Genomic DNA, 27,452 nt, shown 5'->3' on the forward strand with positions numbered 1-27,452 from the left:
CAGATCAAATTCACCAGTTAGAAGACTGAGGTATGTCTTATTTACAACAGACATCTAAAATATAAAATTGCAAAAAAAATTGAAAGTAAAAAATGTAAAAGTTATATCAAGCAAATACCAACAACAAATTGGTACAGCTATATTTATATCAGACAAAAAAATAGTTTAAGCCAAAAATATTACCAGGGATAAAGAGAGATAATACATAATGATAAAAGGAACAATTCATCAAGAAAATATGATGCTCCTAAACTTGTATGTACCTAATAGCATAACCTCAAAATAGAGAAAACAAACAGTAGTAGAATTTAATGAGAAAGAACAAATCTGCAATCATAGTGGGAGATTTTAACGTAACTCCTTAATGTTATATATCAGTCAGACTAAAGATTAGGAAAGGTATAAAAAAATTGAACACAATTAAGAAGTTTTATCTAACAATCCTATATAGAACACTGCACTCAATAGAAAATGCATGTTCTTTTCAAGCACACGAGAATATTTATAAAAATTGCCCACTTAATAGAACCGGTGCAGGGCTCAACAAACATCAGATAATAGGCTTCATGTAGATCATGTTCTCTGAAGACACTGCAATAAAATTAGAAACCATCATCCTTATACAACTGATTAACTGTTCACATGTTCTCTTGTGATATAACTTTTACATCATTTTCATCATCAAATACTTACCATTTTGCATTGTAATTTTTCTTCTCTTTAATACATCATAAATATTTCCCATATTGTTATAAAATATTTAATATGCTTGGATAATAGTCCATGTAATCGATGTGAGGAAGGTATATATTTGAAGTCTGTGACTGTTTATTCCTCTTATCTCTTTTTGTCCAAGTCTTTAGTCCAAGATAAATTATCTGCCCACTCTGAAATAGTACAAAGCTTTCATCTGCAAATTCCTCACAATAATTAGCTCTAAAGGTCAATGTGTGTTCCTTTTTTTGGTTTCTATGAGAACAACAGTGGAAGCTGTAGAAGCAAAGCCTGGAAGGCAGCATTATTTGTTTGTTAAAAAAAAAAGGAATTTTTTTAGCCTAGAGAAAGTGAAATATCCAAACATGATTGTGGGCACTTTGAGAACAATGTAACACTGTTGCTCTATCATTTTTGCATGAGCCACTTTAATTTAGACACAATTGCATTCACTAATGTACTCTAAATAGAAAATCTTACGTAACCTGAGAAAGGGCTTCTCAAAGATGGATTAATAGAAGAGAACACTCTGTTCTATTATACAGTATTCTATTCTATTCTACAGTAATAGAATGCTAAGTGCCAATCAAACAAGGAGTCTGCTGCCAGACAGAGATGATGATGGTGATATTAATGATAATGATACCAATGATGAGAAGAGCAGAATGATAAGAATTAGGGTAGAAGCAAAGGAAAAGGAGGACAGAACAATTATAGAGGAGGGGAATAAGAATTGGAAATGCAAGACAAAGAGGAGAAGGAAGAGTTTCTCAACTCCAGTAGTACTTACGACTTGGACTTAAACTCTCCTATGAAATGTTAAAAAACTGAGCTTTTTTTTTTTTTTATGGTGAAGATATTGGCACCCTCTGGCTTTTCCTTGAGAGAAGAATGGATGGGGAGGGAGAGGGAAAGCAGAAACAAATCTTTATGAATCTGAAGATCCTCCTTACTTCATCCCTTCAAGATGAGGTTGAGAAAGAGGGCTGAACTTGGAGCTAGAAGGCCTAGAGTCCATATGGTCTGGGACAAGTTATACTATCTATTTGAATCTCTATTTCTTTGTGGATAAAATTGGAGGAAATTGCTCATGATCCTATCATCATCACCTAAGCTTACAGGAATAAGGGTGAAATGAGATTTAAAAAATTCCTTATAGACTATAAAGCATGGTATTACAAACTGGAAGTAGTGTGATTGTGGCTTAGGGGACAGGGAGAGAGCGCTATAGCTCAATAATTGGTCTACTTCCTTATTCCCCAAAGCCCAAAGAAAGCAAAATTGGTAGAAGATGGTAAGGGCCAAGATTAATGAAAATAACTAACACAGATTTACGTATAATGTAGACACGAATTCCTTATGAGGGGTTGGATAATTGTGGGGCAATTGTGACTTTTGACTGTTTTTTTCTTATGGAAATAAGTATTTGAGTCTGTTCCAACAGTATGCTGCTGGACGCTTGGAAGGTCAGAGAAGACCTGCCATATACACAGAGATTTTGAGGATTAGATTTAAGTGGTGATGACCCTCCCTTGTATTGTTCTATTAGCTAGCAAGTTAAGGCCCTCATCAACCATCCTGTTGGAATCAACCCTGCTGCCCTCAACTCACTACACTCCTGCAATATTAGTATAACTTTAGAGAAACATCCTGCAAGTGTCTTCTGTGTTGTTCTGGTTGCTACTTAGGTTCAGAGGGGTAGACTCTATTTCCTCCTTTGTTTTTCTAAAACTCTAGAAACTCAGCCTATTACCAGGATCCCCAAGAATGTAACTCTGAGACCCCTTCTGCCTAGACACCACTTCTTTTTGCCAAAAACTCATAGGAAAACGGGGTTAACGAGCTTCCAGGGACAGCATTTGGAGAGATTCTCTCACCAGTGGGTCTCCTCTTTCCCATAGAGCAATGCCATTTTCAACTCTTCATTGTTGTGTTTATAATTCTGTGACCTCTCCTGCTTTAATAGCAGCTACCTGATAGCTGAGTGGTCTGAACAGGAGTCCCATATACCATGAATGCAATCCTGGCCAAGTAGTCCTTGGATGGACGATTTATCCAGGGCTTTGACCTATCTATAAAACAGAATCCTGTATGTTCCCTTGCTTCGGCAGAGGAAAAGAAGGGACAAAGACTAGTGGTGGTTGATAATTCCAGTCTACCCCACGAAAAACCGATGCCAGCAAAGTGAAAAACAAACTTCTCCCTTGTTCTGAAAAACCATTCACTGCTATTTGGGAAAGAAATTCAACAGCTTGTGCAACCTGTATTTTTATTAATGGGATTGCCCCCTGCACCGCAAGAGGTCTGGCTTTCAAAAGCAGACATTATTTGTTCTTCAAAGCTACTCACATCTAATTACAGAGGAAATTCACTTGTATGGTAGGGAAGCACATTTTTATGTAATAAGGAAAAACAAAATATCCAAGCAGAACATTTGCTTTTAACAAGATTACTTCATCTAATGAGCATCTTATTATGAATTCTATTGAAAATAAAAACAATAGCAGAAAGTAAATGACAATAAAGGGGATTACAAAAGCCCTGTTGTTACCCAGAAAACTTAGAGGAATCAGGCAAGAGCAGAACCGAGCATCGTTAACACACCACTGCATGTGCTGAATGGGTTTATGAGAAATATATCTGTTGAGGTAAAGACATTCTCATATGGATTATTAAGAAATGTCACTTACATGTGTATTTTTTCCTCTTTATCACTGTAATAAAACTGTTCAACCTATTTGATGTGGACTTTTTCTATTCCAAAGAGATTTCAACAATCCTGCTTGTCATTTACACTCATATATAACTCTTAAAATACAGAGACTTTCTTTCCCACACTGAAGATCATTGGTGTTGTTTTCCTTAGAAGCATTGTTTAAACACAAACATGAAGCTATCAAAAGAACCATTGTCTTCCCTTTTGTTTTTTCTTCTCCAAATGAAAACATTTATGAAAATATTTAGGTGGATAAGTTGAGTATTGAAATTGTAATGTCCCTGAGGTATTGATTGGGCTTAATTTATTCACATAAGTTTCAAGACACTCAAAGTCCTATTTTTTTCTGCCAGAAAAATAGAGCTGTTATTATACCATCTGGTTTGCATGAGGAATCTCTTGGCATCTCTTAACTGCACATTTTATAAATGCTAAACCCCAGATGGCAGTACATTTTAACAGTGGAGAGTTTTATAAAGGTTTCCAAAAACAAATTCTTTAAAATGTGAATATTAGATAGTCTAAGCAGGGGCTATGAATTTAAATTCCACGCTTGAATTAACTGACTTTGTTAGCTGGACAAATTTCCTTTTATCTTATGTCTTTTCCCCTTCCTAATTAATTATGGTTTTATGAATTGAAGACCTCAATCAACATAATCATATGACCTAAATCCTCACACAAAGTTTAAGTCCTATAAAAACTTCAGGAACAATGATCACTGGGAAACCTACATCAGTGGCCATTTTGTTTCAAGATGGCAGAATTTACCACAAGGGAGGTGTGGTATAGCACTGTTAAGCAGATACCATCAAATACCATCAAAACCATTCAACTTTCTCAAAGCTGATAGTTGGACTGAGAAGACAGGAAAATGTGAATGTCAAGCATTGCACTGAAATAAAGCCAGAGTACAGTATGGCTAAGAACATAGATTCTTAAGTTAGAAACTAGACCCTGCATTTTCTTAAACATTCTTCTCTTTCCTCTGCATTTTTCTTTTTGATAATAAGAACAACAACTTGGTCCTGGGGGTTTTATCATCCTATACCTTACAACACAGTAAAAAGAGTATATATTTTATAGTCACACAGAGCTGTATTTCAATCTGGGAGTTTATACTGGTTTTCTAAGGCTGCCATAAATAGTACCTCAAAGTGGGTGGCTTAAACATCAGATTTTTTTTTGCTTAGAGTTCTGCAAGCTAGAAGTCTGAGATCCAAGTTTCGGCAGAATTGGTTTCTTCTGAGGGTGATGAGGGAAAGATTTGTTCCCGGCCTCTGTCCTTGACTTGTAAAAGGTCATCTTCTCCCTGCGTCTTCACATTGTCTTCCCTCTGTACATGCCTATGCCCAAATTCCTTCTTCTTATAAGGACACCAGTCATATTGCATTAGGGCCTACCCTAATGACCTCATTTTAAGTTAATCACCTCTGTAAAGACCCTAGCTCCAAACACAATCACATTCTGAAGTACCTTGGTTTTTGCGGGGGAGGCTTCAACATTAATTTTTTTTTCTTTTTTTTTTCAACATTAATTTTGAGGGGTATTGCAACTCCCACTTTCTTGTCATTTCCACTTGCATGAAATACCTTTTTCCACCTCCTTACTTTCAACTGATGCGTGTCCTTTGCCCTAAAGTGGGTGTCTTGTAACAGCATATTATAAGCTCTTGTTTTTTATCCAATATGCCACTCTGTCTTTTGATTGGAGCACTTAGTCCATTAATATTTAAGGTAATCATTGATAGATATATATTTATTGCCATTTTAAATGTTGTTTTCCTATTGATTTTATATTTCTTCTTTATCCCTTTCCTTTTCTTTTCCCTTTTTTGGTTGGATGATTTTCTTTTGTATTATGCTTATGTTCTCTTCTTTTTGGTTTTTGTGAATCTACTGTATGTTTTTGATTTGTGGTTACCCTGTTATTCAAGTATATTAACCCTCTATGCTTCCCGTACCTGGATATCTGTTTCCTTTGTTAGGTTTGGGAAGTTATCAGTCATAATTTCTTCAAATACATTTTCAATCCTTTTCTCTTTCTTCTCCTTCTGGGATCCCTATTATGTATAGATTGGCACGCTTTATGTTATTCCATAGGTCTCCTATATTGCTTTCATTTTTTTTTTCATTTGGCTTTCTATCTGCTGTTCTGATTGGGTGATTTCCATTATTCTATCTTTCAGATCATTTATCCATCCTTCTGCATTTTTCATTCTGCTATTCATTGCCTTTAGCTCAGCTTTCATATCGGCAAATGAGTTCTCTAATTTTTCTTGGTTTCTTTTTATAGTTTCTAGTTCCTTTTTATAGTAATCAGCATTTCTATCAATAGTCATTTGCAATTCCTTCAGTATTTTCATTATCTCTTTTTTCAAAGTCAGTGTCTATTAGACTGAAGAGGTCTATTACATTGTTCTTTCAGGGAAATTCTCTTGATCTTTTCATTAGGAGTGGTTCCTCTGCTTCTTCATTTTACTTATGTCTCTTGCTCCATAAGTTTAGGAGAAACAATTATATACCATGGTCTTGGAGGGCTATTTTTATGTGGGAGTGTCCTTGTGTAGCCTGCGTGGATTTAATATTTTTTGGTGCGAGGGCTGTTTTTAGTGTGGCTGGCTGCCACCTCTTTCCTCGGTGTATGCTGGCCATTATCCCCTTGATAGGAGGTGTGACTAGTGTTGCGGTGACCAGAGCCTGCACTGGACATTGAGCGGGGCCTCCTCTTTGCTATGTGGTTGTCATGGGCCAGGTCTCTTCCCTAGCTATTGGAATAGAGGCCCCCAGATCCATTTCTGAGCTGTGGTTCCGAGCTGTCGTGTGAGGGAGGTGGGATTGGAGCTCTCCCATTGGGAGAGGAGCCACTGAGTATTCCTCCACCATAGATGTTCACCAGTGAATGTGCTCTGTTGTGTCACCTGTCACCCGCTGTGTAGGCTCACAAAGTATACTGTCGTTGGCACTGCCTTGGCCAGGTCTCAACCTTGGGAGTGCCAGCAATTGGCCCTGGTATCTATCAGGTATTGTTTTTACAAGGCAACCAGTGCAGATCCACTGAAATCAGGCCCGAGGACTGCAGTAGGCATGCCCCTGGACCCGCTATGAGTGCTACGGAGCCAGCTCACACCCTGGCCCAGCCCAGGCCCCGTGTGCAGGTGCCCACAAAGCCCGCAGCTGCTAAGCCAGAACCAGCCCAGCCACAGGAGCACCCGTTGTCCACTCAGATGTCCTGCAGGCGCTGAATTTACAAAGCCGGCCGTGGAGGTGTAAATCCGTGGCTTGTGCAGCCAGCGGGGAGAGATTTCATCCAGCCTTGCTGCCTAAGCCGCCCAGCCCTGGGACTCAGCTGTGATTCCAGCCCTGTCTCTGCGTGTGGGCAACCTGGTGGCATCTGCTCCCAGAGCCTACCGAGGCAGCGGCTGGGGCATGGGAGGCCACCGAGGGGGGAGGCCCCGAGGTGGCAGCTGGGGCACAGAAGCCTGCTGAGCTGGCGGCTGGGATGCGCTCTCCCTGAGCCCCTGTAGGCAGGGAGTGGCGCATGGAGAAAAAAGCTACCAAGGCAGCACCACCCCTCCCTTTGTGGCCACTTAACAACGGCGCTTCACTTCTGTGGTGGCCCGGGTTTCTTTCACAAACAACCCCCGTTGCGGCTGTAGCACGCTCCAGCTCCTTCAGGCTGTCTCCATGCAGCCAACAGCACTCCTCTCCCGGGGTCTGTCCTCTAAACGCCGAGTTTTGGCTCCCAGCCCCACCCATAACAGCGGACTCATGTCTCAGGCCACGATGAGCAGGGTGGTGGCACAAATGTCTGTGTAAGTCTCTCTCTGTTCTGCCTGCCACCAACCAGTTGTGGTGCTCTCCTCTGAGCCTCTGAAGCTCACTTTCTGTCACAGCTGGTCTCCCTGCCAGTGAGGCAGCTTCCCACAGTGTGCAGGAACGTTTCCTCTTTTTCAGCTCCCTCCCAAGGCCGCGGGTTCCCTCCCACTTCCTCTTTTTTTTTTTCCTCTCATCCTACCTGGTTACATGGAGATCTTTCTTGTCCTTTCAGGTTTTTGAGGTCTTCTGCTAGTGTTCAGCAGGTGTTCTGTGAGAACTGTTCCATTTGTAGATGTATTTGTGGGAGGAGGTGAGATCCAAATCCTTCTACTCCGCCATCTTGATGTAAATGGATTAAATGCTCCAACCAAAAAATATAGACTGGCTGAATGGATACAAAAACAAGACCTGTATGTATGCTGTCTACAAGAGACCCACTTCAGACTTAGGGACACATACAGACTGAAAGTGAGGGGATGGAAAAAGATATTCCATGCAAATGGAAATCAAAAGAAAGCTGGAGTAGCAATATTCATATCAGACAAAATAGACTTTAAAATAAAGAGTCTTACAAGAGACAAGGAAGGACACTACATAATGATCAGGGGATAAACGCAGGAAGAAGATACAACAATTGTAAATATATATGCACCCAACATAGGAGCACCTCAATACATGAGGCAAATGCTAACAGCCATAAAAGGGGAAATCGACAGTAACATAATTATAGTGGAGCATTTTAACACCCCACTTACACCAATGGACAGATAATCTAGACAGAAAATAAATAAGGAAACACAAGCCTTAAATGACACCTTACATCAGATAGACTTAATTGATATTTATAGGACATTCCATCCAAAAGCAGCAGAATACACTTTCTTCTCAAGTGCACACAGAACATTCTCCAGGATAGATCACATCTTGGGTTATAAATAAAACCTTGGTAAATTTAAGAACATTGAAATCGTACCAAGCATCTTTTCTGACCACAGCACTATGAGATTAGAAATCAATTACAGAAAAAAAAAACACCTGTAAAAAACACAAACACATGGAGGCTAAATAAATATGCTACTAAGTAACCAATGGACCACTGAAGAAATCAAAGTGGAAATCAAAAAATACCTAGAAACAATTGACACTGAAAACACGACAACCCAAAACCTGTGGGATGCAGCAAAAGCAGTTCTAAGAAGGAAGTATAGAGCAATACAATCCCACCTCAAGAAAAAAGAAAAATCTCAAATAAACAATCTAACCTTACACCTAAAGAAACTAACCTTACACCTAAAGAAACTAGAAAAAGAAGAACAAAGTTAGTAGAATTTTATAAATTTTTATAAATTTATAAAAAAACAAAACAAACCCAAAGTTAGTAGAAGGAAAGAAATCATAAAGATCAGAGCAGAAATAAATGAAATAGAAACAAAGAAAACAATAGCAAAGATCAACGAAACTAAAAGCTGGTTCTCTGAGAAGATAAACAAAATTGATAAACCTTTAGCCAGACTCATCAAGAAAAAAAGGGAGAGGGCTCAAATTAATAAAATTAAAAGTGAAAAAGGAGAAGTTACAATGGACACAGAAATACAAAGAATCATAAAAGACTACTACAAGCAACTATATGCCAATAAAATGGACAACCTGGAAGAAATGGACAAATTCTTAGAAAGGTACGATCTTCCAAGACTGAACCAGGAAGAAATAGAAAATATAAACAGACCAATCACAAGTACTAAAATTGAAATGGTGATTAAAAAACTTCCAACAAACAAAAGTCCAGGACCAGATGGCTTCACAGGCGAGTTCTATCAAACATTTAGAGAAGAGTTAACACCTATTCTTTTGAAACTGTTTCAAAAAAATTTCAGCGGAAGGAACACTCCCAAACTCATTCTATGTGGCCATAATTATCCTGAAACCAAAACCAGACAAAGATACTGCAAAAAAAAGAAAACTATAGGCCAATATCACTGATGAACATATGATCCGGAAATCCCACTCCCGGGCATACATCCAGAGAAAACCGTAATTCGAAAAGATACATGCACCCCAATGTTCATTGCAGCACTATTTACAATAGCCAAGACATGGAAGCAACCTAAATGTCTATCAACGGAGGAATGGATAAAGAAGATGTAGTACAGCGACTTCCCTGGTGGCTCAGTGGTTAAGAATCCGCCTGCCAATGTAGGGGACATGGGTTCAAGCGCCGACCCAGGATGATCCCACATGCCACAGAGCAACTAAGCCTGTGCACCACAACTACTGAGCCTGCGCTCTAGAGCCTGCGAGCCACAACTACTGACACCTGCGGACCTAGAGCCCATGCTCCACAACAGGAGAAGCCACCGCAACGAGAAGCCCACGCACCACAACAAAGAGTAGTCCCTGCTCGCTGCAATTAGAGAAAGCCCTCATGCAGCAACGAAGACCAAATGCAGCCAAAAATAAACAAATAAATAAATTTACTTAAAAAAAAAGGTGTGGTACATATATACAATGGAATATTACTCAGCCATAAAAAAGAATGAAATAATGCCATTTGCAGCAACATGGATGGACTAGATTAGATTATCATACTAAATAAAGTAAGTCAAAAAGAGGAAGACAAATTCCATATGATATCACCTATATGTGGAATCTAAAAATGACACAAATAAACATATCTATGAAACAGAAGCAGAATCACAGACATAGAGAACAGACTTTCTCTATGTGGTTGTCAAGGGGGAAGGCGGTTTGGGGAGGGAAGGATTGGGAGTTCGGACTTAGCAGATGCAAACTAGTATTTATAGGATGGATAAACAACAAGGTCCTACTGTATAGCACAGGGAACTATATTCAATATCTTGTGATAAACAGTAATGGAAAAGAATATGAAAAAGAATATATATACTTATGTATAACTGAATCACTTTGATGTACAGCAGAAATTAACACAACATTTAAGTCAACTATACTTCAATAAAATATAAAAAAATTTTGAGGAGGACAAATTCATTCCATAACAGCTTTCTACTTAGTAGCTATCAACTGTGGGGGAAATTCACCGTGAGGGGCCTTAATTTCCTTTCCTTATTCCTACCTTGAAGGTTTATACATCAGTGTCCAGCACAGGACCTATACACAATGGACCTGAACAAAAATTCCCTTCCCTCTTTCCTGCAGAGACTCATCAAATCACAGCGTTTCTGAGGACCACCTACTCTTTCCCAGTACTGTGTGTGAAATGTGAATTATAAAGGCATGGATTTATAAAACCCGCAGGGAAACCCAAAGGGAAAGGGGTGGATTACAGAGATTTAGTGAAGGGAGATTTAACAGAATTAGGAGTTACTTGAATAAGAGACAACCCTTCAGGAAATGGGCTGAGTTTCAACCTGGGTTACCCTGATCAAGACTGAAATTCCATAGATCTTGTTTGATTAGCTTTAGTCATGTGCCTACCATTTGTCCAAAGGGTGATGGAGGCAGCTTGACTGAAAGTCTCACCAAGACTATATCTAATGGGAAAGAGAGTTCCTACCAAAAGAAGAGAAAAGGATACCAGACAGAAAAGAATATACCTGTGTGTATTTAAGTTTACTTATTTATGCTTAGGTTTTATTTGTTACATAAGTAGTCATTTGGTCTCTCCCATCAGAAAGCAAACCCCTTAAAGACAGTCTTTGTCTGCACTTGGACAAATGTGTGTGTTGCTTCTTTTGAGACTTCACAGTTTTATAGCTGGTCGGTAAATGCTCCCTCGGAGAATACCCACAGTTTCATAATGTAAAATTGGGCTCATTTTGAAACAGGAATTCTAAATAATAGTCACAGACAAGTACTGCCACAGTCATGCTGCTTAACAAACACCCAAAATTAAATGGCTTAAAAGAATAAGCATTGATTTAGCTCACAAGTCTACAGTCAACTCCTCTGTGCTCAGCTGACCTCGGCTTGGCTCACTCATTCATCAGCAGTCAACTGGCAGGTCAGCTGGGAACTAGTTGCTCTAGGATGGCCTCAGCCTAGATGACCTGTCTCTGCTCCTTGTGATTGTTTATCATCCCGCAGGATACCCTGGGTTTGTTGTCACAGTGAATGCAGAATGCTAAGAGACAGTGCATATGTGTACAGGCCTCAAGAGACCTAGTCTCAGAACTGGCATACCATCACTTCCACCACATTTGTTGGCCAAAGCAAGCTACAAAGCCAGTCAGATTCAGTGGGTAGGAGGACCAGGCTAACTGCAAACCATGCTGCCAAGGATGGGAGTCCAGGGAGGGGTGGAAGATTGGCACCTTTACAATTAACCTACCATATCACCTTAAGAACTTTAACATTTCATATTCTATCAACTAAAAGGACTACGCTGTATTGCATTTTCTTTATTTCTATGGTAATCATTACCCTAGCTACTACCTATAATCTGTGTTAATATTTGTATGTAAATGAGCTTTTATTTAGAACTTCTGAGCCTTCTCTGTCATTCATTTATCTAAGCTGCCCTATTTTTACATTAACACATCAATGAACCCTTTTTATGCCCTTGTCCTATTTCTTTCTGAATCCATCACCGTTACAAGGCTCATTCAACTTTGATCTGTCTAAAGATCCAAAGGCGGAAAATGACATTAACTTTGTATAGTTACATTGTATAGTTAGAGGAACTACTATATGATGCTCAAGAACATTCTTATTAACACAGTCTATCTTATTTTTCCAAGTTACATTCATATTTCATATTTGAAAGCTATTTTAAGCTATGTTAGCCTGATAGAAAATTCTGTATTTCTTATTTATCTAATACTGCTAAATTCTAATTAATGCCATCTTGTACTTTTAAAGCTAAGCGAACTGCAAGAGAAGCACTGAGTTTTAAAACACCCACTCATACACACACAAGCACACACACACAGAAAATCATAATGAATTAGAATGAGCCTGGGAGTAGATATCAGAAGATCTGGTTTCTCCCTGGAGCTCTGCTACTAACTTTCTGTAATGACCTTGGGCAGGTCACAGAACCTCTTAGGCTTAATTTCCTTATTTTATATTCGGGAGTTGGACTTTGAAAACCTCATGAACCAAATCTACTCACTCGGGCAATATACCTTTATACCATGAAGCTTGACTTCATCGGCCTTTCATTCTATAGCTTCTATAGATCACTTATATACAAATCAGGTTTACTGTTATCACTTTTAAATTACTTCAATTGGTTATTTATCACCAGGATAACTCAATCAATACAGAAGTGAATGAAGTTTAAAAAAAAAGTATGATGCCAAATGTAAAGTAGCTAGTGGGAAGCAGCCACATAGCACAGGGAGATCAGCTCAGTGCTTTGTGACCAACTAGAGGGGTGGGATAGGGAGGGTGGGAGGGAGACGCAAGAGGGAGAGGATATGGGGATATATGTAAATGTATAGCTGATTCATTCTGTTATACAGCAGAAACTAACACACCATTGTAAAGCAATTATACTCCAATAAAGATGCCAAAAAAAAAAAAAAGTATGAGTCTCTCATCTCCCTATTCCTATTCTGGGAATGATGCATCACATATATTTATAACCAGTACAGCAAGAGCACAAACAAATCAGAACAGACGACAGTTGTGAATGTCCAGCACAGATGGATGGGTGTGGACTGCCTGGATGCCTTCACTGTCTCCTCCCTCAGGTAACGTGTTGGCTCCCCGGCATATAAATGCAAACACACATTTCTTTACCCACACATAGACACATAAATGGATAGAAAATACACACGTTTCTCATTTTTCTTTTTCTAAGTAAAATATGACAACATACTAATCATACAGCTCGAATACTCCAATTCATTGTGGATGTCTTTAATATCAGCATTTATAGATCCAGTTGAATCCACAGATTTATTTTAGTATCTGAACAGTATTCCAGAGTTTATCTAACCATCTCCTGCTGGTAACAGTTAGGTCATCTTCAATTAATACTTTTACAGTTGTTGTGGAAAGTAAGGCAACGGGATTGGAAATTAAGAATTATGAACTATTGTTTGAAAGAACTGCATTTCAGAAAGTGAGGAGGGCACCTGCCCAAAGGAGGCAAAAATATGCATTGTTGTTATGCATTAAAACCTAAAACTCTCTTCAAGAAATGCCTGGTGATTAGCAACAGGTGAGAAGAGGCCTCATACGTCAAGCAGAGACCAGGGCATTCACAGAAGAGGAGAGGGAACATGTTGTAGTTATAAACACAGTTAAAAAGTCTCATTGAAAAGAATGTGGAAAACAGAAATACATCTGAAAGAGATCCTACGGTTTATTTAGTAAAATATTAAGGATCTATTATTTTTGTAAAGGTTTTAGTTTTCCTAACTAGTGATATGAGACACCTTCTTATTGTAGAGAGCCATGTCTTCCTCATTCTCAAAGTTGGCTACACTGAACACATTTGTATCCTTGTGCCCTTATGCAGAATTGATTCTTAGGGGCCTGGAGCTAGTTGTTCAGTGACTGTCCCAAGCACAGCATTGGTTGGGTCAGGCAAGGCAAGTGAAATTAATCTCTGGTGCACTCACCACCCTCACCGGCTCTCACAGTGGTCCTCCTTCTCTCCATGCCTCCTGCTCAGGGCCTTTGTGCTGCCCCTTAGTCTCCCAGAGCCCCCAGTTTAGGGCTCTGACCAGAGCTGCCTTTTCCAAGGCAAGACCCCACACTCTGGAAAAAAGGTACAGTATTGGGGGAAGCAAGCCTGTGGGTGGGGCCTGGGAAGCAGGAGCAACACATTAATCTATTACCTCTCTGACCACCTTCTTAACAGGTCTCTCTGAATCTTGCTCCTGCATTCCATCCTCTAATGGCTGGAATGGTCTTCTAATCTCTCCAATGGTCTTCTTATCATAGCCTTAACCATCGTGGTAGCAAATTACCTTCACAGTTGTAGAAAAGGTCCCACTTTTCGGAAAATATGCTTAGGAGTAACTATTGCTATCATGCTTCTGCTCAGAATCTAAATCCTTTCACCATCTCTATCCACAAAATCCTGCTTATCCTGGATTTTGCTCCCTCTCCCCCATTCCACTAGTATATAATCAACTGATTCCCATAAAGAAGTTAGTTAATCACTGGCAATCATTCAGTTTCTTGCCTGCCTCCCTCCAGATATTTCCCAAGTTTTCCTGATCATAAGACTCACCTGGCTTGTTAAACATACAGTACCCCAGGCCTCTCCCCTAGAGAGCCTGATTCAGCAGCTTTTGGGTGGGCCCCAGGAATCTGTGATGTTAACAAGAGCCCCATGTTATCGTTTTGATCAAGGAAGTTGGGGAAACCACTACTCTAACCAACCATATTTCAGACACCTATGACAGGGAATGAAGATTACTCCTCAAGTTATATCATAAAGACATAAAGACATAAAAAACAACACATAAATAAATATTTCAAGTGCCACCCCACTACTTGCACAGAATTTAAGCATTATCACCTGTTATGGAACATGGACTGCAGACATCTAGGTATCTCAGTCTGGCCCTGGCCCTGACACCCAGCTTGGGCAAATTGCTTTTCCTCAGTTTCTCCACCTGTAAACTCCCAATTGCTACACAGTGACATTCTTATTTAGATCACTATTCCCTTTGACTCAGAATTTCTACCTCCAGAAATTTATCCTGAGAGTTAACCAGGGAAATGTACAAGAATGTCCATCAGATTATTGTTTATAATGATGATAAATAGGAAGCTATATTAATGTCCATCATTAGGGAACAGTTAAACACTGATTTATCTAGACATTGAATACTATGCAACCCTAAAAATGGTAATGGAGATCTTTATGTTTGATATGGAAAATGTACATGACATATAAAGTAGTAAAAGCAGGTTACAAACATAATTTATACTTCAATCTCAGGTTGTTTTTAAGTGTGTGTGGTGTTCGTAGAAAAAGACCATAGAGTTACATACCTAAGTATTAGCAGTGGTAAAATGTGGATGACTTTTTCCTTTTCTCCATATCCTTCTGTAATTGTCGACATTTTTTGAAGTAAGCTTAAAATCTATTCTTGGGGGAAAATAATGCTTCATCCATTTTTTTCAAAGGTACTTCTTCATGCACATTGCCAGGATGGTGTCCACAATAGCCAGGAGACCAGGAGTAACTTAAAGGAAAGGTTTACTTAAAGATAGCGTGAATAAGAGACGTTCTTTCCTCAAAAAAATCCCACCACATTCTTTCACTGTGCATTTGAGCTGTAAAGATTTTGTCCAAAAGATCCTAATTTTTCCCAGTGTTACAGAAAAAAAGCACCAATTCATTCACCTGGAGCCAGTTTCAGGGAACTCTGGTTTCATGGCTGGCCCGCAGAGCAGCTGGTGGAACAGCAAGGCAAGTGTCAGAAAGCGCAGAACTCCACTTATTTCAGGCCTTCCAGAAAGGCTCTCCCTTCCCAAGTCCCCTCCTCTCAGCTGGGAGGGCTGGAGAAGATTCAGGTGTCTCCAGTGGGGAGAGGGCGGGATCATGGCCTGCTTCCTGCTATAAAAGCACAGAGCAGCACACCCCTCTGCCTGGCTGATTTGCTGGTGTCTTCGGTCATGGCATACAGGCAGAGAGGAGACAGTGGGAGACCCTCAAGCTGGTTCAGTGCAGACTGGAGGTAACTGGGGGCAGAAGGGAGAAGACATAATGTCCGTGTCTGCTGAAGTTCGTCCCTCTTTAACTCTCTCCCCCATGCCCTCCAGCACCTACAGGTCATTTCCTCTATTCTTCGCCCTTTTGACTTCGGTGAACTCAATACGTGTTCATCAGTTGGTGGATCCTGCCTTCCCAGGTAGGCCTCTTGGGTGAGGGAAGTGCTCTTAAGCATCTTTTGAACAGATTGCACCTAGGGTGCCTAGATGGCGAGGAAACACAAACATAGGTTAGACAATCTCCACTCCTTCCCTTTATAAGCTTGATCAAGTCACTACAGTTTTTCCCTTGCTTACCTAGAGCTTGCTCTACCAGCTAAATGGAGGAGTGTGCAAAAACACCTGTACTACCTTCTATTCCCTCACCGCCTCAAGCTTTACGGCATCCAAAGAGTAGCACACACTAAGCCCCCATCTTTGGGAGCAGTCGTCTTCAAACACATGCTCACGCTTAAGGAAAGCGTCAACATAACAGACAAAATCAGAGCCGTTCCACTTGTAATGAGTTTTTCAAAATTTTCATCTGAGCCAGAGGGTGCACAGTGTCAGGTTATAGGCAGATTGGTTTGTCTTTAAAAAGTGTGTCCTTGGGCTTACTTAGGGCATTTTTTAAACTTCAGATTGAAAAATCTTAGACAAAACTTTTCTCCAGTTCTTCACAGACCTACCATCCCCATCTCCATCAGGGTTCCAGCCTGGTTCCTGCATGCATGCGTGTTAACCCAAATCCAGGCTTATCCTGGAGTACTTCAGAAAGCCCTAGGCACCAAATTGATACCTTCCCTACAGTTCTTGGTATCTTGCATTGTAGTTATATCTTTCCCACCAATCTGTAATTTCCTCAAGGGTGGTAGGCAAGCTTTGCCTCTCCCAACTGGCATCTTCCCTGTTGTCTGTTGGAGAGGAGAGTTCCCTCAATACACTTCTGTAGGAATCATGCCTCTTGTGTTCAAAGATGCCCCATGTGTTTCCTTTGCTCTTCAGGTACTGTCACTTGCTATGAAAATAGAATGATAGTGGCGTTTCCAAGCATTCTTGCCAACAAGATACAGCACGCATCTGTGGTGGGTAAGTAATGTGTATTATCTCATCTTAGTCTTACTTAATAGAAGCCCTTGGCTCAAGGCCATCTCCATTTCCTGGTGAGCAGAGCACACAAACCCTGGAGCAACTGGCACCCAAAACCCATGATGACACAGGGGCCCTGAATTGCATGATGCCTCCGAGAGTGGAAGACCCTGTCTTTCTTTGGAAATCTGTCTTATCTCAGAATCCCCTAGGAAACATCTATCTTCAAATCACAGCATTTCCCAGAGCTTGGGTTATATCACTCAGGTGGGAAAATAAAAGGTGAAGTGATTGAAGTACCTTAGAAATGGATTGGCAGTCTTGGCTATGTACCTCTGGTTGACTCAACGTCACTGAAATGTACTTCTTGGCCATCTCCTGTCTAAATTGCTCTTGCTTCTGTAGATCCCCTTGGTCTTGAAATGCTGAACTGCACTTATGTTCTGGACCCAGAAAAGCTCACCCTGAAGGCCCCATATGAAACCTGTACCAAAAGAGTAGTAAGTAATTGTTTGAGGAGTGATTTGGGAAGTAGTAACCCAGGAGTTAAGGCTTTGGAGTAGAGCAGTAGTTCTCAATCAGGGTGATTTCTTTTGTCATCCCGGAGAACATCCTGCAGTGTTTGGAGACAGTTCTGGTTATCACAGGTGGTTGAGGGGTGGGGTGGGAAAGGGCAGCTACTGGCCGTCTAGTGGGTACAAGCCAAGGATACTGCTCAATAGCCTCCACTGCCCAGAGGAGCCCTCGGTAACAGACATGTTAGAACCCAAATGCCAACGCTGAGGTTAAGAGACCCTGGAGTTGAGGATTTGGGCTTGATTTCTGGCTCTGCCACTATCTAGATGTGATTTGGGGTAAGTTAGCTACTCTTTCTAAGCCTCCACTTGCCCACTGGGAAATGGATTATGATATCTCTCCATAAGGTGTCTAAAGATTAACGACATAATGCAGATGAAGGACTTGGCATAGCATCTAGACACAACAAATGATCAAACATGAGCTATTTTGATCTCTAACCCCCATGGAAAAGGGGAGGCTATTTGGGGGCTGGCAAATAGAGTGCTGGTACCTCTAGGCTGTAAAAACATGTGTTGGAAGGCCAGCAGAAGCTGAACAATAGGCTTTTCTACTGTTAAGCAATAGTACTGCCCAATCAGGGTTATTAGGAGCAGTAAAAGCGACCTAAGTCGTTTCCAAGTTTGAGTGTGCAAACAATCACTTAGGGAACTTGGAAAGTACAGAATTAGTTCATTTAGTTGATGACTTAATAGGTCTGGGGTGCATCCTAGAAGTCTGCGAGTTTAACCGTCTACTTCATCTGATTCTATAGTGAAGATCTCCAGTAATTAACACTTTCCCTTCTGAAATGGCCTTTCCCAACTTTAGGGAGCTTAGGGTTGCATTCCTTTAGACCAGAGGCCTACAGAGTATCACCTGTGGGTGGCCACATCCAGCCCATGATCTGTGTGATGGTCCTCAAGCTAAGAATGTTTTCTGTTTTATCAAGAGTTTTTAAAACATGTTAGCACTCGTACGTGGCCTACAAAGTCTATATATTTACTAACACTTAACAGAAAATTGTTGGCTGACTCCTGCTTTAGACTGTGAGTTCCTTGGGCCAGGGGAAATGGCAAAGATGGCTCCGTCCAGCACCCAGCACAATGGCTGCTACATAGGTGCTCAATAAGTGTATTTGAATATCTTGGTACAGGCCCCAAACCAAACAGGACCTTGATATTCAGATATAGGGTGAATGTAAAAAGAAAATAAAAACTGGACTCTGAGCCCTGAAACTCAAGGAACTATTATTCTCTGCCGATGTATGAGTCTTTCCTGGGATATCTAAAGAGGCTATAGCATCTCCTGGTACAGGAATGAGGGACCTTCTAGAACCCGTGGTACTGATAATTTAAGGGTTTTGCCAACGTTAGGGGTTTTACCAATCAGCTGGGTCAGATGGTACTCTGGAATCCCCTTTCCCACCGAGGTACTAGCACTCTGTCCTTACTATGCCGTTTTCATACAGCTTGGCCAGCATCAGATGACCATCAAACTCATGGACGACAACGCTGCCTTAAGACAAGAGGCTCTCATGTATGACATCAGCTGTCCAGTTATGCAAGCAGAAAGCCCCGAGCAGCATTTGGGATCCACAGTCTGCTTGAAGGATTTCATGTCTGTGAGTGAAGCAGGCTGACTGCTTCTCACCCAGCTACTGCGGGGGAGATGTGGTCTAGACAGAGCTGGGCTGCAGAACAAGAGCAGGACTGCAATCTGTATTTTACTACTGACTTGCTGTGTAGCTTTGGATTGATTTCTTAACCACACTGAGACTTTGTTTCTAAGTCTGAAGTGGGGGACAGCAATACCTCATAGGATGGCTTTAAGAATTGACTGAGAAGGCAGATACAGCACTCAGCACAACACATCTAGCCATAAAAAGGATTCAGTTGGTAGTCTGACAAACTGGATACTTATCATGGGCCAGGCCCTACGCTAGATACTAGGATATAGCAAATGAGCAAAAGAGACCAATCACATACTCGTGGACTTTATAGTCTAACAGCAAACATCAACAGTGGACAAAAATAATCACACTTCATTAACAGTGATGGAACTGCAGCCTGACAGAGTATTTGATTTCTATGCACATAGTAAGAAGCTGTACATTTAAGGACTTAGTATCTCAGCTTACAACTGAAAGGGAGCTTAGACCTTCCAATTGCCTTTTGGTATCAAAAGCTCAAAGAGGAAATGGTATCTAAGGGCACTGCTAGGATTCATGACTGCCTGTGCTTCTACTTCATCCCACAACTAGGCGTTGTGGTGTCAGAATCGCACAGCAGTTGCTCTGGGTGTTTTCCACATCCTCTCAGGTAACATGCTTTCAGAAATCTCCAAATCAAAGCCTCACATCATCTTTTTTTTTTTCTTCCAGTTTACCTTTCACTTTTTTCCTGGCATGGCTGATGAAAGTGGGGTATGAAAGTTATTTTTTAAATTACAAGCCTAAGTAACCTTTAGTTCTATATTAAAGGTGACATAACTTCCATCCTGGTTAAAATATGAAATAGACAATAGTCTTGGGGTGAAGGTGAGCACCAGCCCTCTAAATGAAACTTCTGACTTTAGGATCCCAAACCTCAGATGGGATGGACCTTTGCAGTTGGTGACGGCGAAAGAGCCCAAACTCTGACCCTTCAGGAGGCTATGACCCAAGGGTATAATCTCCTGATTGACAACCAGAAGATAAGCGTCCAAGTGTCATTCCACGCCACTGGAGTGACTCGCTACTCGGTAGGTGTGAATCTTTTTGTACCGCCATCCAGGCACAAACCAGTATTTCCAAATCCAAGCATGATCTCAACCATGTCCTCAATGGAGAATACAACTCATTCAACAGGTATCTTAATGCTTACCATGTGCCAAGCACTGTACTAAGTACTAAAGATAAAATGGTGAGATACAATGGTGAACAAGAGAGATATGGTCCTGACTTCAATCTGTTCTCCCTCTTCCTCCATAGATCTAAATTAACTACATAATACGGAGCTAGGGTACTACTAAATCCTTTTACGAATTAAGGTGTTCTGTTTTATCATTGCCCTGTACTGTGTTTACAGTAGGTACCGGCACTTTGGGGACCAACAATCAAGACACTACATTAAATCAGTTAATGTGCCAAAATACTCAGAACAGGGCTTGGCACCTACGTGCTCAAATGTCAGCCACGTTAACAGTCCTGTTATACACTGAGCATATGCTGAATCTTAAACATTCTCTCTGAATGCTGATACCGTAAGACAGTCATAAAACAAGAGCTCATATCTGCTTAGAAATGATCAGCTACAGGTCATATCAGTAGACACTACTTTGCCAGATGTTACGAAGTACAAGATTTTAAAACTAGAGCACCTGCAGAACAATTGGGACAAAATGCCTGAACTCTGCTTGGGCCAAGACAGTGCCCAATAGTTGAGTATGTTTGCCCTGACTATTCCAGCATGGGTTAGAAATTCAAGTAATTCAGGTAAACCAATGTCTTTGAAAATGCCTCTCCTCAGCAAGGTAACAGCCACCTCTACATGGTGCCTCTGAAGCTTACGCATGTATCTCCTGGGCAGACGATCGTCTTATCATCACGACTCATTTGTGTGTCAGGTAAGTAAGTGCCTAGGAAGGGACAACTCCAGTTGTGGAAGACGTTGTTCTAGGGGCTTAATGAAAACTGATCGTTCTGTCATTCCTTCTAGATCCTGTGACTTGTAATGCCACACACATGACTCTCACCATACCAGAGTTTCCTGGGACGTTAAAATCCATGAGCTTTGAAAATAGGAACATTGCTGTGAGCCAGCTGAACAACAGTGGGGTTGATGCGGAAACAACAAATGGCTTGAGGCTGCATTTCAGCAAAACCCTCCTCAAAACAAAAGTACGTTCCATTGTCAGTCACTGAGCTTTATGGAAGCCTGACTTGAAGCATAGCGTTTTAGGCTACCCTGCTACAGCTGCTGACTTGTCCATAAATTCTAATTGCCGGTGTAAAAAATTCAAAATTTGGAAGGCCTCATTTGAACACCTTGCATAAGTGAATTCTCAAGTAACTGAAATTTACTCTCAAACACCAAGCCTCTTTAACTGCAATGGAAGTTTTCCTAAGTTTCTTAGTTCACTGAATAGAACAAACTGCTATCAAGCTTCTAATGATGAGCCTCTCATGCCCTATTGAAACAGGACAGCTTGAGCCAAACAAGTGTCCCCAGCTGTCCTCACTGGGGCCAGTCTTGACTGAGGCAATTGCCAGGGACAACAAAGAATAATTTTATGTTGGTGTGTACTTTGCAATAACATTTTATAACTCCTGGATTGGCAGCCCTTTAGAGGTTGAATTAACAGATCAAATTCCAGTGTCTAGTACAAAGAGCATACAGTACTGGGTACTGGAGGGCATGAGCTTAAAGAAAGAAATTTCCTTCCTAGGGAAGGATCCTGATCTGGAGAAGTGATAGGGTCTCTTGCTCTGGCTTAAAGGGAAACCATAATAAGTCTGGAGTGTGCCTTGAAGGTTTCAGTGTACTTCCTTCCTCCCTCCTTTGACTGCTCTGGGTCCCAACAGGCTGTGGTTGCTAAATGACATTCTTTCATTTCAGTTCTCTGAAAAATGCCTACCCTATCAGTTCTACTTGTCGTCACTCAAGCTGACCTTTTACATCCAGCTGGAGATGGTATCCATGGTGATTTATCCGGAGTGTCTCTGTGAGTCAGCAGTTTCCATCGGTAAAGACCATTTTTCTTAAACGGTTTCCTACATTCTTTCTCTCTTAGCTCTTGCATGTGGGAAAGTGTATAGAAGTTCAGACTCTGCACTGCTTATACTTTGAGGAAACGAAAGGCTGGTCAGACCAGAAATGTCAGTCTAAGCTGCTGTGATAGGGATCTAAGAAAGATAACACTTCTAAGATACACATACAGGTAGGTTTCACAACTGTTACATGTTTTTAAGTAACCTGGATATACTTCATGTTAGGAGCCTAGGCCTACCATCTAAATAAGATTGCTTCAAACCTGAAACTACAGGGACTACAAGTATTTCCCCAAACTCCTGAAAAATCCCTCAAAGAATATGGAAGTAGGTCTTTCCTCTTGTGTAGTATTGCTTCTGCCCCTTTGCTCCTTTTATTCGCTGACCTGTATCAGGTCAAAGCCAAATGGGACAAATCAGTTGCTTCTTCAACTTCCCCTTAAACCACCAAGATTTGTGAGCCTTGAAAGAAGGGACATTATGACACAAGGGACGGCACTTTAAGCCTCATCAGGTTTTTCTCATGGGTCTCTTACCTCACCTGGTGCTTCTCCCCACGTCTCCTGTTGCCTCTTCCTTTGGATGAAAAATCCTTCTGCTCATACAGAGCAGCCTCACTCGTCTTGGCACCTTAAGGGTCTCCCCTCGTAACTCAAGCTGCTTATCAAGGTATTTTCCCAAACAAAGACTTAAGACAAATTCTGTTGCCTCCTGATAAAAATTCAAACTTCCATCACACTTCAAATTGGTAGATGACAATAGTCACATGGCAGACAGATTTTTTTTTTTTTTTTTAACTCTCACCACTATCTAGTTTCAGGGGAGCTATGTACTCAGGATGGGTTTATGGACATTGAGGTCTACAGCCATCAAACAAAACCGGCTCTCGACTTGGATACCCTCAGGGTGGGAGACTCATCCTGCCAGCCAATCTTTAAAGCTCCATCTCGGGGGCTGGTGCAGTTTCACATACCCCTGAATGGATGTGGAACAAGACACAAGGTTAGTACTGGCCCATAGCAAGAGGTTAAGACTTACTTTTGAGATAACTAATTAACCACTTTCTCTAACCTTACTCTAAGTTCAAGAATGACAAAGTCATCTATGAAAATGAAATCCATGCTTTCTGGGCAGATCTTCCTCCACGCACAGTTTCCAGAGATAGTGAGTTCAGGTGTGAACGCAATTGCTACTTGACTTTTTAAGCCCCAGCTTAAACTCAAGCAGTTTTTTAATCTAAAATTCTAACAACTCCACCCACCCACTCTTACAGAATGACGGTGAGGTGCTATTACAGCAGCAGTAACATGCTAATAAATACCAGTGTTGAAAGCCTTCCTCCTCCAATGGCCTCAGTGAAGCCGGGTCCACTTGCTTTGACCCTGCAAACCTACCCAGGTGAGACATTATAACCTAAAAAATCTGCTTAAATACTTTCAGGGAACTCTTCCCTAAAATGAACTTTGATGCCACCAGACTAGAGTAGTAGTGATGCTTAAGCTTCTGTTGTGACCATCAACTGCTTGAGTACCAGAGGGGCTTCTCCTCCATTTCAGATAACTCCTACCTGCAACCATATGGGGAGAAGGAGTACCCTGTGGTGAGATACCTCCGCCAACCAATTTACCTAGAAGTGAGAGTCATAAACAGGACTGACCCCAACATCAAGCTGGTCTTAGACGACTGCTGGGCAACATCCACCATGGACCCAGCCTCTCTCCCTCAGTGGAATATTGTCGTGGATGGGTATGTATTCTCCATATAAGGTATCCCAGCTAATCAAACTGCCAGTAAAAAGAATAAAATGATCTTGGGCTTGAGAGGAGCACTGTGTCAAAGGCCCTGATTTTTGTTCTTGTTTCTTAGCAACCAGTCCTTGGTCAAATAAGGTGACTCATGCTTTCCTATTACCCTTGAATCTAAAAGTATGAGATCCTTCCCAAGGGAATCTGGCTTTAATATGCCAATATCTGGAGAGAAGAGATTTCTAGTTCCTATCCATTTATTGAATACCTACCATAGGTGAAACATGGTGCTATGTGCTCCAGATGCATTACCTGAACCTCATCACTCTATGAGAGACACTAGCCACCTCACTTCATAAAGAAACCCAAACTTGCTACTTAAATAACTAGCCCAAAGTAATACTTAGTAAATGGTAGAACATGAATGCCCATCTGACTCTAGATCTGAATATCACAGTGCTCTGAAGTTGTGGCTACCCACTTGTATGTTGGTGTTTATCCTCTTGGCTCTGCTGGCACCTAGGTAGAACTGCACCTTATCTTTCTCTGAATCTGTTGTAATCTGTTAAGCTTGTATCCTCCAGGTGCACTCCTGCTCCACGATCATGGTAGCCAGCACATTCATGCAGCTCATTCCTTCACCCCATTCAAGGCTTGCTCGAGTACCCACTTCTCCTTGAAGCCTACCCTGACCCTCCTGCACCCTTACCCTGGTCTAACTCTTCTTTTGTTAGTACTTACATGCTACCTAACATACTAATTTATAGCTTCTATACTCTGCTAGCATCTAAGATATAAAATGGCAGGAGTTCTCCACCTTGTTTTTTCAGCAACATATACTAACTGCCTGGGACAAAAAAGATACCCAGACTAATAAGAATTAAGCCAGTGTCATCTGAAGAGTTACATAATTCTTGATGAATTTATCTGGCAAACAAATTGGTACTGAAATTGTATTAACACATAGTAGAAGAAAAACTAGCATGAACAACTTATAACTCCATGAATATTGTTGGATAGGCCAAATCAGAGGTATATTAAAAAAAAAAAAGGTACAGGTAGAAGGTGTTACGTGTGACTGAATTTGAGCAAATGCTGAGTTAGACTCTGGGGTGAATTCAGCTGATGTCCCTCCCTGAAATGTACCTTCCAGCTGTGAATACAACCTGGACAACCACAGAACCACCTTCCATCCGGTTGGCTCCTCTGTGACCTATCCTAATCACTATCAGAGGTTTGACGTGAAGACCTTTGCCTTCGTGTCAGAGGCCCAAGCGTTCTCTCACTTGGTAAGTGATTAACAAGTCACCTGGGACAGGTCGAATGTGAGACATCAGTTTTACTCAACTCTTGTTCCATCTCCAGGTCTACTTCCACTGCAGTGCCTCAATCTGCAATCAACTCTCTCCTGACTTCCCTCTGTGTTCTGTGACCTGCCTTGTGTCATCCAGAAGCAGGCGAGGTAAAAATTTCAAGTCCTCATTAATGTGAGTTTACAGCAAGCCTCAACCTTTCAGAATTTAAGAACGAGTGCCCTTGTCCTTCACCTAGTCCCAAGAGCACAAGAAACCTGAGTCTGAGATAGACAGGTTCTCCATCAGTCCTAGGGACACGTTTTTTTTTTGCACATGAGCTGTAGCCTGATCCTCTGTAGACTTTAAAGTTACTCTCCCTGAGTCACTCTTCCTGAGTCTAGGTAGACTCTGAACTTTGTCTTCCGATGTTCTTTGATAGTTCATCCTGCTTTTACAGTAAGGTGAGTGCCCTCTCCTGTGAAGGCAGGCAAAACCACCTAGAGTAGGGGCTCCATGCGGAGCTGCTCTAGGTAATCCCTCAGCACACTTCTTACCACTACTCATTATCCCAGAGGTCAAACTATCTGTTTCCAGCCACAGGAGCCACTGAGGAAGAGAAAATGATAGTGAGTCTCCCGGGTCCCATCCTCCTGTTGTCAGACAGCTCTTCACTCAGAGGTATGGATTTAAAGCCTTGGGTACTTCTTGGACTCAAGTTCTTGGTTTTATGTCAGATTTAACTGTGCATAGATAACAGATGCTCCGGATTAGACAAGAAGAGGAGGAGTCTCTTCCCAGCAATAGGTTCTGTTAAGTCTCTTGTGTGCCCTTCCAAAAATCCCCATTGAACACAAGTGGAATCATATACTCTACCTACTGTTCTGTAACGTTTTTCACTTGTTTAAGCCATCTTATATCTGTACAGAGACCTCTCACTGTAACTAAAGGATTCCAGTTTTGTCACTAATGCCACATTAGGATCCTCAAATCTTGGTCCTCAAATCTTGGCCTACTAAACAAGAACTTCAGACTATGTTTCTAAAAAAAAAAAAAAGGACTAATAGGTCAGAAGACATGTGCTTGCTACTATTAAACTTAAGTCTTTACTGGATTATGTTACTGTTAATATTTTATATCTTCAGCCCAGATAGTCTTCATTTTAGGCCTAGAACTTGAAATTAAGCTCTCAAATCCCTAGCTAATAAGCTGCAAGAAATCATGCACTTGGGACAACTAATCGTATCTGTTAGTGCCAGAAAGTTAAACAATGAGCTGGGACTGTAAGGTCCTTTCCAGGTGTCAGCCTATCTGATCTGAGTGAATGCAAGTAGGAAGTGGGAACAGCTGTGGGAGTGGAGAAGGGAGAGGAGGAGGTTGGCTTGAGAGATAAGACTATACCCTGTTGCAAGCTTCCCAAATGAGCTCTTTGAAGCTTCATTTCACTTCCTTCTCTGGGGAGCTTTAATGTGTAAAACTTCAGCTTCAACTTACACTTCGTTTCAATGATCTTAAGACTTGAATGTCTGCTTCCTTTCCAGACGCTGTGGACTCTAAAGGGCATGAGACTGCTGGATATGTTGCTTTTCAAACTATGGTTGCTGTGGTTGCCTTAGCAGGCATTGTGGCAATTCTAAGCCTTATCAGCTACCTGCACAAGAAAAGAACCATAATGCTAAGTCACTAACTGGATATTCCAACAAAGTGGTCAACAGAAGCCTCTTGCTTCTTTCTTATTAAATTTTGATGGAATTCAAGGACTGTTTCTTGCAATCATTCTTCTTTAGAGAATATAGTACCTTTCCACAATCCTCTGGGCAGGCCTTGTTCTGTGTGGACATGAATACGGATATTTCTGACTTAAGTGCTTCCTGTCACTCAGCTTTTTCTGAACTCCATCCCCAAAACTGGCAGTGCCAGAGAATTCAATCACTAATGGGGCTTGGTGACAGCCCACCTCTAGGGGTGCATTTAGGTGACTTTAATGCCTTTTACCCCCTCCATTCCTATATACAAGATGAGGAGGGCAAGAAGTCACCCCTAATCCTTGGCATAACTTCCCTTCTCTACAGAGGAAGGGAAGCCAGGTATTCCCAAGGAAGTAATCTAGTATCATACTTAAGTAATATTTCCTAA

At 41.2% G+C, this 27,452-nt stretch overlaps 2 protein-coding genes across 20 annotated transcripts in view; one reads left to right on the plus strand and one right to left on the minus strand.

Annotated features, from left to right (window-relative positions):
• ANKS4B (ankyrin repeat and sterile alpha motif domain containing 4B) overlaps positions 1-27,452 on the minus strand; it is a 63,684-nt gene that overhangs the window by 10,316 nt on the left and 25,916 nt on the right. For 4 of the 19 annotated variants that reach the window (XR_012326085.1, XR_012326088.1, XM_073792237.1 and 1 more), the window contains 3 exons: positions 17,275-17,458; positions 15,184-16,109; positions 7,448-7,633 (listed from right to left, as the gene is read on the minus strand). The exons of 7 other annotated variants lie outside the window; for them this stretch is intronic. The gene's annotated coding sequence lies outside the window, so the exon portion shown is untranslated. Of the gene's footprint in view, positions 1-519; positions 7,398-7,447; positions 7,634-12,632; positions 14,494-15,183; positions 16,110-17,274; positions 17,459-27,452 lie in introns of those variants that run through there. 8 more of the 19 variants (XR_004522015.2, XM_073792238.1, XM_073792236.1 and 5 more) reach the window with 6 other exon arrangements.
• Positions 15,811-27,056, plus strand: ZP2 (zona pellucida glycoprotein 2). The gene is made up of 18 exons (XM_004326587.4): positions 15,811-15,872; positions 15,958-16,046; positions 16,891-16,974; positions 17,380-17,474; positions 19,001-19,153; positions 19,913-19,954; positions 20,107-20,271; positions 21,039-21,135; positions 21,228-21,409; positions 22,128-22,254; positions 23,094-23,281; positions 23,362-23,453; positions 23,553-23,677; positions 23,836-24,025; positions 25,178-25,313; positions 25,390-25,486; positions 25,914-25,997; positions 26,858-27,056. Exons 1-18 carry the CDS (start codon positions 15,811-15,813, stop codon positions 27,001-27,003), a joined length of 2,154 nt encoding a protein of 717 aa, XP_004326635.1. The 3' UTR covers positions 27,004-27,056.

This window comes from Tursiops truncatus, chromosome 15 (genome assembly GCF_011762595.2).
Source record: "Tursiops truncatus isolate mTurTru1 chromosome 15, mTurTru1.mat.Y, whole genome shotgun sequence".
In the NCBI taxonomy this organism is placed as follows: domain Eukaryota; kingdom Metazoa; phylum Chordata; class Mammalia; order Artiodactyla; family Delphinidae; genus Tursiops; species Tursiops truncatus.

Coding starts and splice junctions, on each gene's coding strand:
- ZP2 (XM_004326587.4), top strand. CDS start 15,811: ATGGCATACAGGCAGAGAGGAGACAGTGGGAGACCCTCAAGCTGGTTC. Junction 20,272..21,038: donor CTGGAGTGACTCGCTACTCG/GTAGGTGTGAAT, acceptor GCCTCTCCTCAG/CAAGGTAACAGCCACCTCTA. Junction 22,255..23,093: donor TGAGTCAGCAGTTTCCATCG/GTAAAGACCATT, acceptor ACCACTATCTAG/TTTCAGGGGAGCTATGTACT.